Source organism: Numenius arquata, chromosome 14 (genome assembly GCF_964106895.1).
Source record: "Numenius arquata chromosome 14, bNumArq3.hap1.1, whole genome shotgun sequence".
NCBI lineage: Eukaryota > Metazoa > Chordata > Aves > Charadriiformes > Scolopacidae > Numenius > Numenius arquata.
Window position 1 is genome coordinate 6,649,228 of NC_133589.1, and position 16,580 is coordinate 6,665,807.

The 16,580-nt window shown below is 54.8% G+C and overlaps 2 protein-coding genes across 5 annotated transcripts; both read right to left on the minus strand.

Moving 5' to 3' along the window:
* Window positions 1-281: 281 nt before the first annotated feature.
* LOC141471695 (hydroxyacylglutathione hydrolase-like protein) lies at window positions 282-3,535 on the minus strand. The gene is made up of 8 exons (XM_074158331.1): window positions 3,431-3,535; window positions 2,334-2,398; window positions 2,131-2,248; window positions 1,553-1,661; window positions 1,271-1,374; window positions 986-1,087; window positions 821-900; window positions 282-447 (listed from the first exon to the last, which is right to left on the minus strand). Exons 1-8 carry the CDS (start codon window positions 3,533-3,535, stop codon window positions 282-284), a joined length of 849 nt encoding a protein of 282 aa, XP_074014432.1.
* Window positions 3,536-4,884: 1,349 nt separating this feature from the next.
* LOC141472057 (hydroxyacylglutathione hydrolase, mitochondrial) lies at window positions 4,885-16,546 on the minus strand. 4 transcript variants are annotated; one of them, XM_074158834.1, is made up of 11 exons: window positions 16,468-16,546; window positions 15,866-15,907; window positions 14,044-14,074; window positions 12,373-12,554; window positions 11,822-11,886; window positions 10,838-10,955; window positions 9,652-9,760; window positions 8,587-8,690; window positions 8,011-8,112; window positions 7,456-7,535; window positions 4,885-6,949 (listed from the first exon to the last, which is right to left on the minus strand). In XM_074158834.1, the coding sequence occupies exons 4-11, from the start codon at window positions 12,475-12,477 to the stop codon at window positions 6,850-6,852; spliced, it is 783 nt and encodes a 260-aa protein (XP_074014935.1). In that variant the 5' UTR covers window positions 12,478-12,554; window positions 14,044-14,074; window positions 15,866-15,907; window positions 16,468-16,546; the 3' UTR covers window positions 4,885-6,849. The 4 variants fall into 4 exon arrangements, with proteins under 4 accessions (XP_074014935.1, XP_074014934.1, XP_074014936.1 ...); XM_074158833.1 differs by lacking the exon at window positions 15,866-15,907 and having other exon boundaries at window positions 16,468-16,540; XM_074158835.1 differs by lacking the exons at window positions 14,044-14,074; window positions 15,866-15,907 and having other exon boundaries at window positions 16,468-16,541.
* Between the last annotated feature and the right edge of the window lie 34 nt (window positions 16,547-16,580).

The window sequence follows — 16,580 nt, forward strand, 5'->3', positions numbered from 1 at the left end:
ACCCGCCAACCCCAACATCAGGAGTGTCCTCTCCTCCAAAACATCCCCGCAGGTTTACCTGCTTGGCCGAACTCAGCAAAGCTCCCGTGGACCGGGGGAACCGGGCACGGCGCCGGAGGGAGCAAAGCAGAGCAGCCTCGGAACGAGCAGGTTAAAGATAGAAACCAGCTCCCAACCAATGAGTCTTACGGGATTAAGTCAGAGCCAGACGGACACAGCCCCGGGAGGAAGCCCTTGCCACAATGGGGACGCTGCGCTTTGGGAGCCACCACCACGGATGATCACTTCTTCTCGAGGAAGGGGCTGAAAAGTCCCCAGTCGAATGCGAGCATGGCCTGGGGATTGGGCCGCTCCTTGGGCTTCTTGAAGTTATCCTTCTCGGTGCGGAGGGTCCTCAGCACCTCCACCGGGTCTGTCTTGCCTGTGAACTTCTGCAAGGGCTCCTCCCTGCAAGGAGACCAGCTCTGCTGTGACCACAGGGGACGGGACGGGGACACCCCTCCCCACTAGGACCCCAGCGCACACTGGGATGGACAACGGGGGAGTCACATCCTCGTGTCAGGTGGCTGCTGGGGCACACGGGGCTTGTCTGTGCTTGTCTTGTGCCCTGTGCTGGGAAGTGCAGGACCTCGTGTCCAGGCACCCTCCCTTCCCTTGGGGCTTGGATCTCCCACCGGCTAGTGAAGCCATGGGAGAAGGGGTGATGCTGCAGAGGAAGGGGGAGCAGAGTTTGGGGGCAGGACCGACCAACCAACCCCTTGGATTCGGGGTTGACCCACTGTGGAGCCCTTCACACCCCCAAGGCACCGGCGCTGCTTACGTGACCCGCAGGAAGGGGTTGTAGAGGAACTCCTCCTGCAGCGTGGAGGGCACCGTGGGCAAGTCCTCATCATCCCGCTGCTGCCGAGGAACCAGAGACATCCAAAAACCTGCCAGCACCCAACACCTCCTCTGTCCCCACCCCAGCAGGGACACAGCCACTTACTTTGGCCCACGCGAGTTTCTTCTTCACTATTTCATTCTCTGGTTCCACTTTTAAGGCGAACTTGAGGTTTCGGACGGTGCATTCGTGGCCACAGAACACCTTCTGCAACACCAGCAGGAAACACTCAGCGTCACACGTGCGCCCGGTGCCGGGTCCGACCCATCCTGGTCCTGCTGCAGCCCCAGCCCCGGGGACGGGTGCTGCCTCCTGAGCGCTGCCGGCCTTGAGTCCCCTCCCGATTTTGGGGTCCCTCCCCAGGGTGGGGCTGAAATGTGGGGCACTCACCGTCTCCTTCGGCAAAGCCCCCAGGATTTGGGTGAGGTTGGTGTACATCTGCTCCGCCGTCCCCTCGAAGAACTTCCCGCAGCCTCCCACGAACAGAGTGTCACCTGTGGGGAAAAGGGTCTGGACACGGAGGGGACCCTGGTCCCGCTCCCAGGGACGGGGTACCGGGTGGGAGCCCCCACGCGCTGGATTCGCCCTGTGAGCGTCAAGCCGGGGAGGCACCCAGGCAGCGTGCCCTGTGTCCCTGGTACCCATGGGGTGCACATGGGCAGGATGGGGTACCTGAGAAGAGAGCTGGAGCGTCCGGGGAGCCGTCCTCCCACATGAAGTAGCACATGTGGCCCGAGGTATGGCAGGGGGTGAAGAGGCACCTCACCCGGATGGCCCCGAACTGCAGGGAGAGAGGGTCAGGACCTCGCTGGGGTCCCTGACGGGCAGCCAGACCCCCCTGGAGCTCCCCAAGCCCCACGGCATCGCGCACCCAGGGCTCAGCAGGTGGCAGACATGCTGGGGGACCGTGATTTGGGTGAGCCCTGGGTTACACGTGTCTGCTCCAATTTAGCAGCGGGGCCCCAGGAGAGGGTTAGGTCCCCCAGCACAATCCCAAATGGGCCGGGAATGGGATGGGGCTTCTCCTCCCAGAGCTCCATCCCACCCTGAATCCACAGTGCCACGTCTACAACCATTCCAGGGCACAGGGAGCCCGAGCACGGCCCCGGCCAGGCACCAAGCCCATTAGCTCCCAGCACGGTGGGACCACGCCATCACCCAGCTCTGCTCCCCACCAGCCCCACAGCCGCCCCGTGGGGCAGGATCCCTGCATGGGGACCGAGCCCCGGGGCACTCGTGCAGCCACGCACCGTCAGCTCCTGCTCGTGGGTCACCTTGTGCGTCAGGGCCCCGATCCGCTCATCGGCACCGTACACCCGCAGGCCGGGACACAGCCTCGCCAGCTCCTCGTTGCCCCTCGCGTGGTCCCTGCGCCAGCAGAGGAGGGAATGGGCACCCGGTCCCGCACGGGGGAAAGCCGCCCCGGCCCCCCACTTAGACCAGCAGCACTTACCAGTGGTGGTGGGTGGTGAGGACCGCTCTGAGCACCACCTCCTCCTTCCTGACGATCTCCAGCAACTGAAACGGACCCAGAGAAGAAGGAAGTGAGCGCACGGAGAGGAGGTGACACACACCCCGCAGCCGCTACAGCCGCACAGCACAGCCCTGAACAGCCAGCGCCCACCATGCCTGTGCCAGCGCAGGATCTGTCCCGCACGGCACCGCTCCGCAGGCGAGAGGCCCAGCGGACCAGGGCAGAGAAAACAGTCAGAAACAACCTCTGAGCAATGGGAGGATGAGGGTGGGATGAAGGCTCGGCTCCCCGTGGCTGACCCCGTCGCACAGAGTGGAGCAGGCGGAAGGGAACACGCTGCTCCCACGGGGATGACGGCATTTTATGGCCAGTGCTTTTGCAGGGTAAGCAGGGAGGTACAGCACAGGCCGTGCCTGGGGTCATCGCCACGGTGGGGAGACGGTGGCCGTGCCACCCATCCCGGCTACGGCGAGGGGCCGTGCGGGGCTGCCAACCCCACGGCTCGGCTGCCAGGAGGCTCTTAATGCCAACTTGAAATTCATTGCTGCTAACAAACCCTCCGGCTGCTCCTGATTACGTTCCTCAAAGAGGAAGGAAACGTCTGTGTCAACAATAAACGCTCAAAAACCGCGACAGCGTTCCCACGGTGTGCAGCAGCAGAGGGTGACACAAGGTGGTCACCAGGCAGGGGGACACAGGGGTCACGGCAGCGAGGAATGACCCCGGCGCTACCTCCCCTGCCCGTCCCCAGCAGCACGGCCACAGGCTGCCTCCCGGAAAACAGGACTTTTCAGCCCATTTCAGGTTATTCTCACTTGTTTTGGGGTCTGCAGGGCTTCCAGCGTGGGCATGGGGAGGGCTGGGAGGTAACGGTGAGGGGGTCGTGCAAATGGGGATTGAACAGGGGTCGAGTCCACCGATGCTCCACACACACACGGATGCACCCCACTAAGACCCCACATGCCAACCCCACGTGGGGCCACCACCACGGGCACATCCCCCGAGTGGGACCCCACAGCCCACCCAGGACGTGGTGGGGCTGCGACCGCTCCGGGAGAGGGCAAAGCATCTCTCACCCTTTTGGGGACGGCGGCGTCCACCGCGATGGCATCCCGGGTGCTCTCCTCGATGACCAGGTACATGTAGTTGTCCTCCAGGACAGAAATCACCTTCACCTTCATGGTCCTTCACCGGCCGCGGGACACGGCGGGGGGGGGGGGGGAGGAGGAAGGGGGGCCGGCCCCACGCAGCAAAACACGGGGGTGGCCCCACCTCCACGCAGCAAAACAAGAGGGATGGGGGGGGCCGTCCTTGCCCCACGCAGCCGCGGGGGGAGGACAGGCGGGGGTGCGCGGTCCCCCCTCCCAGCCCCGCCGCGTCGCCCCCAGCGCGACCCTCGGCGGATCCCACGCGTGACGCGGCCGCTACCTGCGGGCGGCGCCGCCCGCAGCCCCTCCCCGCAGCGGGCGGGCGCGTCCCGCCCCCGCCGGTGCAGTGCGGGGCGGGTCACGCTGCGTGGGGCGGGCTGACATCCCGCACGGCCCCCGCCGCGGGGCCCGGGCGCTTCCCGTCTTCTCCAGCCCCCGGTGCAACGCGGCTGCCGGTGAACACACCCCCCCCCCACACACACACACACCCCCCCGCGGTGTGGGGCAGAGGGATGAAACACCCCCTCGATATTCCACCGCGGCACCCCGCATCCGCATGCCCACTCGCGGGGCCCCACAGCTCATCCTCTCACGCAGCGGGTCCCACCAGCACCCAGGCTTGCCAGGCTGAAGGTGCAGGGGAGCCCGGCAAGGAGGAAAGCCGGGACAGGGGGTGTTTGTCCCCCCCCAGACCTCAAAACTGCAGCCTGGCCCCTCACCCCCAACCAGGTGTCACGGCAGCAAGAGGGGGACCGGGCTGCCAAAACAGCACCACCCCCCCAAAAAAAAAATCCCCACCGAACCCCACCACTCCCACCACCAGTGTCATAGAGCGAGAGGGACAAGGGTCTCCTGTCCCGGGAAGGGTTGGGGGTGCCGGCTCCCACCAGGCGTTGGGACATCAGAGACACAAGATGGTCTGGAGGAAACCTGGACACTAGCACTGGTATTTAGGAGGGAGGGTCTCGCACCACCACGCCAGAGCTCCAGGTTCATCCTCCGAACCACCCAAGCCCAAAAAGCACCAAAAACGGGGGACGAGCAGGAGCAGAGCCGTGTCCCAGCTCCTGTCCCAGCCGGGGACAAGCCCCATTTCAGGGTTGACCGTGGTCCCCCCAAAGGTCACTTGTGAAGGAGGGAACAGCACTCGCAAGCAGGAAACAAGCGCTGAACACGCTCCATTCTTCTTTCGAAGACAAAACACGGTTGTAACAAGACCTTGAATAAAGCCCCAGAGGATCTCAAAGTGTCACCCGCTCCCCCCCGGGATTAGGTAGAAAAACGTTTCCCAGTTGGTTGACTTTGATTACTAGTAAAAAATAAAAAAAATTAAAATGGTGAGATAAAGAACCCCCCCCCTCTTCCATACCACCCCACCGATGCTCGATTTACAGCTGTTATTATTTATTTGCTCATTTGTCAAACAGCCATCAGTACAGTCACGCTCCGTTGTAGCAGCACAGCGTTCAAGTTAAGGAGGCAGTAAAGTTTTAGGTACCACTTTTCTTTCTGAACTACATAAAAATGTACCTTTTTTAAAGCAAATAAAGAAATGGTGCTACACCAAATCCCGCTCATACGCTGCCATTCAGCCTGTTCGTTAGAACAGCAGACCAAAGTTACGCCGGTGACACCCGGGAGGTTACGGACTCCACGGTGGCGTTACTTACCAACAGGCACTGGGGAGAGGGGGAGAAACTGGAACCAAAATCATTTTAACCTTTTGTTAGTTTCAGCCGCAAAACATTTGTTTGAAAATGTCTTGTACTTGAGGAGAGCTGCAGTACGCAGCCGAGACCAAGAAACAAGGAAGAAAATAACGACTAGGAGGAAGACAAAAACGCAGATGCTGAGCCCGCAAGGCTGGGTCCTACCACCCTTCACTCGCATCTCTCTTGTTTAAAGCCACCGAGCTGGAGGATGGGAAGCGCAGGAAGGGGGTGACCCACTCACTGAAAAAAATCTGGATTTGTCTTCCCCCAAAGTTTATCCTGTTCATCCACTTCGATGCACCATTCCCCGTGAGAAAGACAGCCCGAGGGCGAGCTCCCTCCCTGCAGTTTTCAAGCTGGCTGCAGAGTGGGGTCTCAGAGAACAACTCCGAGAACAGGGATGGCTTTTAAGCCCCATGGACCAACCAAGAACAAGAAATGTTCCACGCTAATGTGGTTTCTCAGAGGGTCCGAGATCTGAGCCCTGTTTAATCTGGCAATATGTGGACACCCTCATCACTTCTATCACCACTGTGGCCTTTCTAGCAGAGGCTGGCCCAGGCAGAGGCTGCAGGGTGGGAGATCAACCCCAGCAGCACAAAGCATCTGCTGTGAGCCAGGCCCCTCAGCTGGAGTCCCCCAGGCTCCCAGGTCCAGTGCAGGGGCTGCCAGTGCTCCCCACAACAGCCGCTCTCTCACTGGGGAACGGCACCCAGCTGAGAAATGTTCATTTGCCACATTACTCACGGCAAGGTACAAAGCAGCCGCTCCGGCTATCGGCAGCAAGGCATCTGTTGGAGGAATCTCATCGCTGCTCAGCAGTTAGTCACTAAGTAAGGGGTTTCTTCTCAGGGTTTTGAACCAGCAGACAAATCCCTTCTTCGTCTGTGTGGTACTAATACAAGTAACATCCAGCTCACACTTAAGAGCAGTAAGCAGCTACGTGCAAAGAGGCTGACGTTAAGAGTGAAAGGGTTAAGCAACAGCGCAGTCTGGAAGCCAGAGACACTGCCTGGAAAAGTTACTGCAGTCCACAACAAGGAATGTCAGAGAGAAGAGGAAAGCCGAACAGTCCGCGTGTGCCGCTCCCCAGTACCCTGCCTGTTTCACAAACTAAGCCCTGAACTGGCGTTGGCAGAGCAGGTCTGTCGCCGAGAACTGGTTTTAGTGGAGCCAGAAGCAACAGACTGTTTAAGCAGCAGCATGGAAGCAAAGGTCAAATTTTCAGCTGGCAATGTAGTTTCTGCATTTTGTCTGTTTTAAATGAAGACTTCTAGGGCCCCAGTCCCACTGTCTGCATTCGCATCTGGCTCCTACAAAAATAACAGGAGCTTTTTCCTAGACCTCAAGGTTTGACCCTTCCCCACCCCAGACTTTGAGCCACGTACCAACATATGTAAAATGATCTGCATGTGACAGTTTGAGAGCCAGCAACAGAAGGATAAATATTCTTCATCATAATATAAATATGCTGTAGAAGATCTCAACAAGGGCAAAGTGCTTTTTTTTCTTAATTAAAACAAAAATAAAAACCTAAATACGACTCTCTCAACCACAACAGAAGATTCAACTCTAAAATATCTGAATAGTCTAAATTACACTTAAACTGACATTAAAGTGATCCAGGCAGAGTGCTCAATCCTTCGGGACTCGGAAGTTGTCCTTCTCTTTCCTGATGGCTCCCATTGTTCGGATGGGGTCGGTCTCCCCCGCGTGCTGCTGAACCGTCTTCTCCCTGCCAGGAGGGAACACCAGGGACAGCAAATGCAGAGACTTCAAGATAAAATCTCATCTCTGAAGCCACTACTGTCACATTTCACCTGCATCAAGGGGAAATGTTGCACTTAAAGATCAAAGACTCAGGGCTCTGGCACAGGCTTATCAGCTCCTCTGGTTTAAACATTGGCAAGAGGAAATTGCAAACACTCTTATGCCTTGAACAGCATCTTTTGCTGCGCCCGTCTGCCAAAAGCTGCTTGATGAAGGAACGTAACTACCCGATGAAGCTTGTTCTCCTCTTGAGTCAGGGTGCTCAGCACTGGCAGAGACGCTCACCACAACCCTCCAAATTTCACTGTAGCAAGCGTCTGCCAGGACAGCGAGTGTATTTTAAGGAGAGTCTTGAGGGCATCAGAAAAGGAATATGCAAGGCAGTTATGGCTCTTTTTTTGGAGACCTCCTCCTTCCCACATCCCCCCTCCAAACACAAGGACCATCCCCGCACCCACATCTCCTCCATACCTCACTCGCATGAAGGGGTTGTACGTAAACTCTTCTGCAATGGTGGAGGGTATGGTGGGCTCACCACTGTCATACTTTGCCTGTAACAAGGGACAAATGTCTGCTTAAGAAAGAATGTTTTAGTGAATGAGAAATGTCCTGTATATTAACCACACGGGGTTAGAGCTACGCCCAACTGCCTGGGCTGCTTCTCAGGCCAGGCCCTTTCCAGGGCCATCCACACAGATAGACAGACAAGCACTGAGGTACACACAGAGAGACTCGGGACAGAGCTGAGCCTCCCAGACAGACGTGGACATCAACCTGTAATTATACCAAGAAGTTTCCAGGGAGGGTCACATCTCCGCCAGACAGCAAACACACACACTGGGCCACACACTAACCCTACTCCCCAACACATCGCTCCCCTAGTCACACAACATATTGCAGCCCCTGGCTCTTAACTCCCTTCCCTCAGCCTCTCTTTCTCCCCAACACTGCTTCCTCTCCTCTAACTCCTCAGAGGCTCTGCCTCCATGAAAGCATCAAGTCTAGGGAAAGGATGAACCAGCTTACCTTGGCCCAAGCAAGCTTTTCCTGGATATTGACGTTATTGGGTTCAACATGTCGAGCAAACTTGAGATTGTTGATCGTGTATTCGTGACCGCAGTAAACTTTCTAGGAAGAGAAAGGAAAAGTGACACCGGGTAACTCTGAAGGTACAGAGGTGGAATGCCAGGTACCATCATCAATGTCATGGTACAACAGGAACAACAGAGGCAACCCTCCACGACACACGACACTCTCCACTGGAGACATGCACAGGAGAAGTGCCAGGAGTTACCAGCCAGTGCTATCTGCCAATTTAAGGGCAAGCCTAATGAAAAAGCCCGGGCATCCCAGCTCACTAGCCTTGGTTTTAATAAGCAGCCCCTACTCTTTCCCCACAAAGCACAAGCGTATTTGGGGTAGGTATTTCCTTCCCAGAGGACTCCAGCTATTCAGCATCAAAGACAATTCCTGATGTAATCATTCATTCCTTCAACACATGAGAAATTCTCTTTTTGAACAACAGTATTATTAGGAAGACAGTTTCTTTGATGTCTGTAGTAGTTTCTGGTCGGTTAACTTAACAAAAGGAGAGGTTCGTACCGTTTGGGGGTCCAAGCTGCCCAAAATCTCAATCAGCGCTCTGTACATTTCCTCCGGGGTTCCCTCGAAGAATTTCCCACAACCAGCCACAAACAGCGTGTCACCTGCAAGGGAGGTGCGACACGGAATCAGGACCAGACAAGGCTCCTCACACCAAAGCGTGAGCACGCACAGTCCCCGAGGGCTCAGTCCTGCCATTGCTGTCCTCACTGCAGCTCACCAGAAGGGACAGGGAGAGCCAGGCTACACTTGCTGCCCCACGTGGGCTCAGAGACACATAAACCCACGCAGCAAATGCAACTTCTAATGCAGGAAACCCCACAGCCTCGCCAGGCGAGCCATGCCAGCGCTTCCCTATCTGTGGGCAGTCTGCTGTCCCCTCTTGTCCTTTCTAGAGTGGACAAGGAACACTTGTTCTCTCTGCTGTGAAGCTGAACAAAAATGAGTTGCCTCTGCATTTTCTACCCAGTATTCCCTAAAATCTTGCTTAAGCAGTTACTTCTTCCATGCTGCTGCTCCTGCTGCTGGTGCAAGCTCTGGAGAACACCCATCAGGAGAGGGATGACATGGCAGCCTGGGGAGATTGGGTGCAGTCTCAGGGAAGGGTGAACCCTGCTTTCCAAAACAGGATCCGGAACCTGGCTACCAGAGATGGAGCCCTTTCTTACTCCCCTATTTTCTCTTCTGTCAGTTTTGTTACAGACATGAGTACAAACATATGGAAAAGCAACAGGTTTTGGAATCAGCCACAGTTTGGCCTGAGACAGTAAACCAACAGCTCTTGTTTCAAAGAAGAAAATGCTAGATGTAGGACTCATCCAGGGCTCGCTCTTGGTGTTGCCTGCAGGGTGTCCAGCAATGGTTTACAAACCCGGAGAGGTTTCACCAGTTTCATCTACAACTACTACTTGGTAGCACTTGGTAAGGGGGCATAATGTGGATGTTAACCAGCTGCACTGGCCGTAAGGGATGGATGCACATCCAGAGTCAGGAGCACACAGGCAGAGGGGGAGCTTATTTCTTTGCAACACAGACTGCCAGCAAGGTAACCTCCCAACTCCTCACCTGTAAAAACAGCAGGTGGCTCGGAGCTATTTGGCTTAGTCACATAATAACAGATGTGTCCAGAAGTGTGACACGGCGTACAGAGGCATTTCACATTAAGAGATCCCACCTGAGAAGAAGGCAGAAGACTAGAGCTTAAGCTACTGTTTGCTAGCATTTGTACGGTTAGAAAAGAATCGCAACTATTACATTGGTCTAGCAGTCCTACAGGCAAATTCTCACATAGCTGGGCAGTAAACACCAGCTCTGCTCCTGGGAGAGTCCAGCAAAAGAGTTTTATGGCAGGAACTTGGAAGGGAGCTGTTTCCTCCTAGCAGGTGTTGTGACAAAGAGAAATGCCAGATTCTTTCATTTACATGCAGAGTGACTCGGCGTCTGGTTGGCAGCAAGAGCAAACAGATCCAGAGCAACAAAAAATCCTAAACAAAATTAATCAAGTGTAAAAAGCTCCAAACAAAAATGAAGCCAAAGGGAAGAAGTGGATAACGCTCACGAAAAGGGAAGGATTAAATACATTCATGAGGCCAAGGAGATGTTTCCCCCACAGCCCTAATTTGCACACCTTCCCATGTATTTCTGTACTCCCTTCTTTACTGCTGCCCCCCTCAAAGCGCACCCCAAGACTAGCAGTGACATTCGTGCCAACCTGCGCATTTCACAGCAGTTCATGTCACCTGCCAGCTCGTCTGTAAACAAACAGATAGGTTCCAACAAGTTTTGCTGCTTTAGCTCTGCAAAAGCAATGCAGGCAGCTAGCACTGCTCGCCCGCTTCCTCTTCACCCCCTATTCCAGCCTTCGTTCAGAGAGGACCACTGGCGTTTGTTCGCTGCTAACTAGGCTCTAAGCAGAGCACAAGCCCTGTCCTTTCACGCGTGGGTTCTGACCACCCCAGGTAAGGCAGCTGTCCAGAAGCACATGGACACCCAGCAATGCAGGTGTCTGAGCCGTGCCAGTGTTCTCATCAATGAAGTATCACCAGCCAAATCAAGACAGAGGAGTTATGGTTCACAGGGCTGGAAAAGGGCGAAAGCTATACTTAAACTATCAACTACATCGAAGAGATGTTGAAAGGAAAAAAGCTGCGACCACAATATTAACTCAAGTTGGCCCACACTGATCCAGCTCGAAACCTGTGACACAAACAGGAGACGCCCCCAGCTGAGTCCTGCAGCTCACTCCCTTTACCTTGAGTGAAGTAAGGTGGGACACTTTCTGTGTCAGTGCTCCGACTCTGCTGTCTCCGCCATACACACGCAACCCCGTCTCCATCTTTACCAGCTTCTCATTTCCTCCAGCATGGTCCCTGGAAGGTCAGAAAAATGGACTTGGGTAGGGATGAAGACAAATTCATCTTAACTCATATTGCAATGGTAACTTCCACATGATCACTTCTGATCAACTATTCTCCCAGTACGTAACACTGTCCTCATATCAAAGGATATGCCATATCAACACAAGTGGATATCATTTCTCCAGTAACCAGGGCAGTGAGAGAGAGGATCAACCCCCCACAAGTTCATACCTAGTTAGAAAACACCAGCCTTAGGGGCTCACAGTCAACTCTCCAGTAACTACGGCAGGAAGAGTTTGGGATAACTGGGATATGTGTAATTCAGTGTCCCACAAGACACCGTGGAGCAGGCACACAGATGTCCAAACAGCTCAGCATTCGCTGCAGTGCTGGTCCTGCCAGATCAGGGCTGGCTCTCCAGCCACACAGGTGGCTCCACTATGACCCACGGGAGAGGTTACTCAGGTTCAGCACTGCAAAACTGCAAAACATTCATCTTTACATCCCTGGCAGACTTAATCTGCAACGCAGGTAATCCTCCCGCAAGTGCTGACTGTGAGTAGCATGCCTTACAGGCATGTCCTAACACCTCAGCGTGAGCGTGCTCCTTCCCACGCTCCACAGCTACTTTCACACACATTTATTTCACTGGCCACCTGGAAGAAGTCAGAATTTTAAAGGTTAGAGGCACTGACACCCAGAGCTTGCAGTCTAGACAATGCATCTGATCATAGCGAGCCAAAGGGAATACTTTCTGAGCTCTGATCCTTCTCCTCAGACCTAAGCTCCTGCTTAGCAAAGACCAACTTGATCCAGAAAAGCAATGATTCTTGTGTTTATGCAGAAGGAAGAGGGATCCCACTACAGCAGATAGTTACCAGTGATGATGGGTGGTCAGGACAGTGGTCAGCTTCACGCCATGCTTTTTGACTGCATCCAAAACCTGCAGGCACAGGGCACAGCAAGAGCATTACAACTCACATGAAATGACTTAACAGCACCTGGAGTAACCTGGACACGACCGCTCCAAGGTTTGAAAGCACCACGACAGCAAGCCCACAGAGAGCTCATCCCTCTTCAAGTCATAGTTACAGATCAGGACACGAGGCCTCTGATCCAGTTAGCCATGACTAAGCCCTCAGTCCAATTTCCTCTTTTCTGCATTACTGCAAACTAAGGACAAAAACCAAAACCAGGTCAATAACTCTTGAAGTCAGGGACAAGCTGCCTGAGCCCAGAAGCACAGAAGAGTCTTCACGGAAGAGTCTGTGAAGCCCTGTCTGTACCTATGCATGGCCAGTATTTCCTGCCTTTCCCCCACGCCTGAGTCAGCACATGACTAATTCTGTCGTGGATGTGGCAACCTGGAAGGATCTCCCAGGCCTGCAGCAGTGAGCACCCCGCTCACAGGTGCAGGGGAAAGCATTACCTTCTGAGGCTGCACCGGATCAACTATTGCAGCCTCCTTCGTTTCCTCGTCGATGAGGAGGTACATGTAGTTGTCTGTGAGGGCTGGGAGCAATTCCACCTTCATGTCGGCTTGTGTGACCGTCTTTGACTTCCTCTGCTCGTGTTCTGTGTGCAGGAAGACAGCTCGCAGCTGCGCTGGGCCTGGGGACACCAAAACAGTCAAACCACAGGTTAGCCCAGGGAGGGGAACAAGTGGGACAGAGCACAGCAGGTCCCCCAGCCCACGGCCCAAGAGGAAGGGTATGGGCAGCTCAACCTGCCTCCTTCAGAGCAAAAGGAGAGAGGCCACCACGGCACAAAGCCTTAGTGTCTGCCTGTGTCACCTGGTGCCCCACAGCACGGGAGGCTCTTGGTGCCCTACACCAAAGAGGGACGAGATACTTTGCTGCCAGAGATGTGCTCATGCAGGGAAAGCGCTGTACCTCAACTGGAGAGAAGATTTCAAGGGGCATGAAAGCAGAACAGAGAGGGAACAGCTGGACAAAGGTCAGTATGGGACAGTGACTTTGCAAAAAAAGCACAAAAGCCCATGTTACAGCCAAAAGACAAAAAAGGAGGGAGAAAAAAAAGAGGAGAAATACAGAAATACACACATTGCTACAACAGAAATATCTGGTTCATTACTTGGGGAAATCACATCCCGCATGGAGAGAAGACAGGGTCCCTCTGTGGAAGGCAAGGCTCCCTGCCTGGCCAGGCACCAGGCACGCACTGCGAGCAGGTCTCTTGCTCACAGGCTATCTTGATGCAACAGTGGAGCTTCCCTGTTTGCTTTTGGTTAAATGTTTAATCAGATCCAAGAAGCAAATCTAATTCCAGATGCAAATAGCTTAGGCTCCACTCTTCAACTCACAGATACGCAGTTCTTAAAGAAGCAACCAAGCCCTAAGAGGCTCTGTCATTAAAAAAAAAAAAAAAAAAGAAAAGAAACAAGGAGGACAAGGTCTTCCATTGCTGGGACCCTGCAACACAGGCCTGGGTCATATACATGCAGGGAAAGAGGCATCAAGTCTCTGCAAGTCAGAAATCAGTTGTCTTAACGCCCAAGGCCCTCACACACCACTGAAGGTGACTGTGCTGGTCTGAACTGTGCTGGCTCAGTTGCTGTTTCATTTTGCACCACAGACTTTCTCCCTAAGGCTCCCGACGCTCGGTGCTTGGTCACCTCCATCGGTGCCAAAGGGAGGGGTCACCAGGCTCCTAATCAGCCTGACCCACTCTCCCAAAACAGGTCAGTCCTGCCCACCCCTGATAAGAGCTTGCTTTGGAGAGAAGAGGCCCCAGAGACTGGCTGCGGCCAACACGGACAGCCCCCCTGCGCTCCACAGACCCACGGGGCCAACAAGGCTGCGAAACCAAGATCCAAGTTCCGACCAGGGCATGGCATTGCTGCAAACCCAGCCCCAGGGCAGCGTGAGCTCTAAGGCCCCTCTGCTACAATTGTCCTGCACAGGACTTTTTCCTCTTCTGCTTCCACCATCTCAGTGGCTTATGAGGGACGAGAATAAGAAGGGGAGATGGTAGGAAAATTAAACACAGCGCTGCAAAGAAACTCCCAAGACACGATAGTGTAGGCATGCACTGGGTATTTGATGGTGAAGGCACGTAGTATTGAGGAAAGCATCCATACCTGCCGAGTGTTCCTCTGGAACAGAAGAGTCCTTTCAAAAAAAAGAACAAAAAAATCCCTTACTATTCCTTGATAGGAAAAAAAAAAAAAAAAAAAAAATCAATTGCTCTTTAACTGCTCCCTAACACGAAGCACTTTTTGGATGCTATCGGTCACAAGAGCTATATATACTGCATGTTTGTTAGCATGCTAGACGCTAACTAGGAGAAAAAATCCCCAAACCAAACAAAAGAAAACACAACCTTAGCTTCAAGTCAAAGGAATTATTCACATACTTAAAATGCTTTCTTCCTATGAACCATTTCTAACCTTGGCCATCATCCCAAAGCCTCTTTGCATGTTTAATTCGCAATTCTCGCAAAACAAACAAACAAGCTCCACCGCATAAGGAAATGTTTTCTAAAATGTAATTTAAACAAAGGAATGAGAAAACGTCCACTAAGTATGAAACTAATTCTGAATTCCCATCTGCAGCTAAGCGGCACCTTTCCAGCCTGCCCACTCGGCGAGCAGACCAGAAGCTCTCTCACGCACGCCCAGCACTGCTCGTACAAGAAGGACGTTCTCAGAGCCAGTTCTGCTCAAGGGAGCTCCCCAAGCGATACATAAGCCCTGTTCTGGCCCAGGACTAACAGAGATCGCTTCAGGATCGCTGTAATGCACCCGTGTCTGCTCCAAAATGCCCAATGACTTCATCTTCACTACATTTTGTATCGCGTCCGTCCTGACTTCATGCCTGAAGCAGAGAGGACTTGGGGAGAGCAGAACACCAGCAGCTTTTGAATCACACGCTTCAGCTTTCTGGAATGGTTCATTAGTGCAGCTTGAGTCGCCGAAAGGAAAGGGTTTGCAGATGGGAAGTGTTAATGTTATCATATAAACGCACACATGCTGGAAACTGGAGGCAAGCAGGCAGCAGCACAGTGTAAAAAGTAGGTTCCCTCAGAAAATAGGTGCTTCATACATTTCCTCTTTAGCATTTTGGTTTACTCTTTCTTACAGAAAAGAGTGGAAAATTCCTACTTCAAACATGGCTGTCACTCAAAAATGCCTGCACGCACGTACCCAGATGAACATCCCTGTATTGCCTCATAAGAAAAAACACTAGAGTCGCTCTTTACGTACTCTGCACGCAGATGTTTTTTAGATACGCAGCGAGTTTGTGGCTCCACACAATACCAAGCAAGTTGGTCCACAAGCCCAGGTCCAACTCCCACTCCAATTTCACTTGCTCACCTGGCACACACTGCCAGCATCACAGCCGGGTCCAGGCAGTGTGGGCAGGACACACACACACACACACACTGGTGGAGCAAAGCCTGCGTGGAAGGCACAGCACCCACCCTGCAACCTGGGGAACTCAGGAGCTGCTAGTAACTCGGTTTGACATGCTTGTTCCCAAGGTAACATCGGGGTTTCCAAGTCTGGCAGTTAGCTCCAATGGAGTCTTGGTTGTCAAGGCCAGGTCTTAGAATTGGAGTGATGCAAAAGGCCTCTGGCAAGACTTCCCAGAGATGCTGTGAAGCTAAAGCCCAAGCTCCAGTCTAAGGAGACACTTTCAGAATTTAGGCCCTACATTTAAATGCAGAGCTTACACAGTTTTGGTTTCTGGTGGGTTTTTTTTTTTGTTGTTGTTTACATTACCAATATGTTCTGCCATCCATCAAATCCAGTTTAAATACCAGCCCCTGTCCCTCAAGCCCTCCTTCCATAGCAATAACCAGCGCTTTGGCAGCCCAGAAACTCCCCGGGAGCCTCCCAGATGGGTTATCGATGTGAAAAGCCACCGACAGAGCCAGGCTCCAGCTGAGCAGATACTGACCTACTTGGGGCTGTGAGTCAGCTTAAAAACCTCGGCGCACCTCTGAGCCGGGAAACGAGAAGAGAAAAACCACCGTCAAACTTCCGAGCTGCCAGCGGGGCTGAACCCCGCCGCCACCCCCAGGGCCGGCCACCCACGGCCGGGTGCCTGCAGCCGCCCAGCTCCCTGCGGCTCCCGGTTCCACGGGGGCACAGCATGCCCCCCAACCCCGGGTCTCTGCTGCACGGGGGGGCACCGCACGCCGCCCCCGGCCAGGTCCCAGCTTCCCAGGGAGTCTCCCAGGTCCCAGGGAGTCACCGCGCAGACCCCAGCCCCGCTACAAGGGGACATCCCCACCGCACCCCACGCCACGGCCCTGCTGCCCGGGGCCGCGGCCCGGCCCCCCGCGGCCCGGCCCGGCGGCAGAGGAGGCGCTGCCCGTCCCCGCGGGTCCTACCGGGGTGCAGCCCCGGCGCCGGACGAGCCGCGCCGCCCGCCCCACGTACCGGCTCGGAGCAGGGCCCCAGCTCCCAGGACGGCCAGGGCGGTGCCGAGGCCCCGCCAGCCCCCGCCGAGCATGGTGCGACGCGCCCCGCCCGGTGCCCAGGCCCGGCCCGGTTTACCTTTGCTCCCCGCCCTGCGGCCGGCCCCGGGGAGGAGGGCGGCGGAGGCGGCCGGCAGGGCCCGGCCCCGGCCTGGCCCCGGCCTGGCGTGCGGCGGGGGCGGTGCTGCGCCC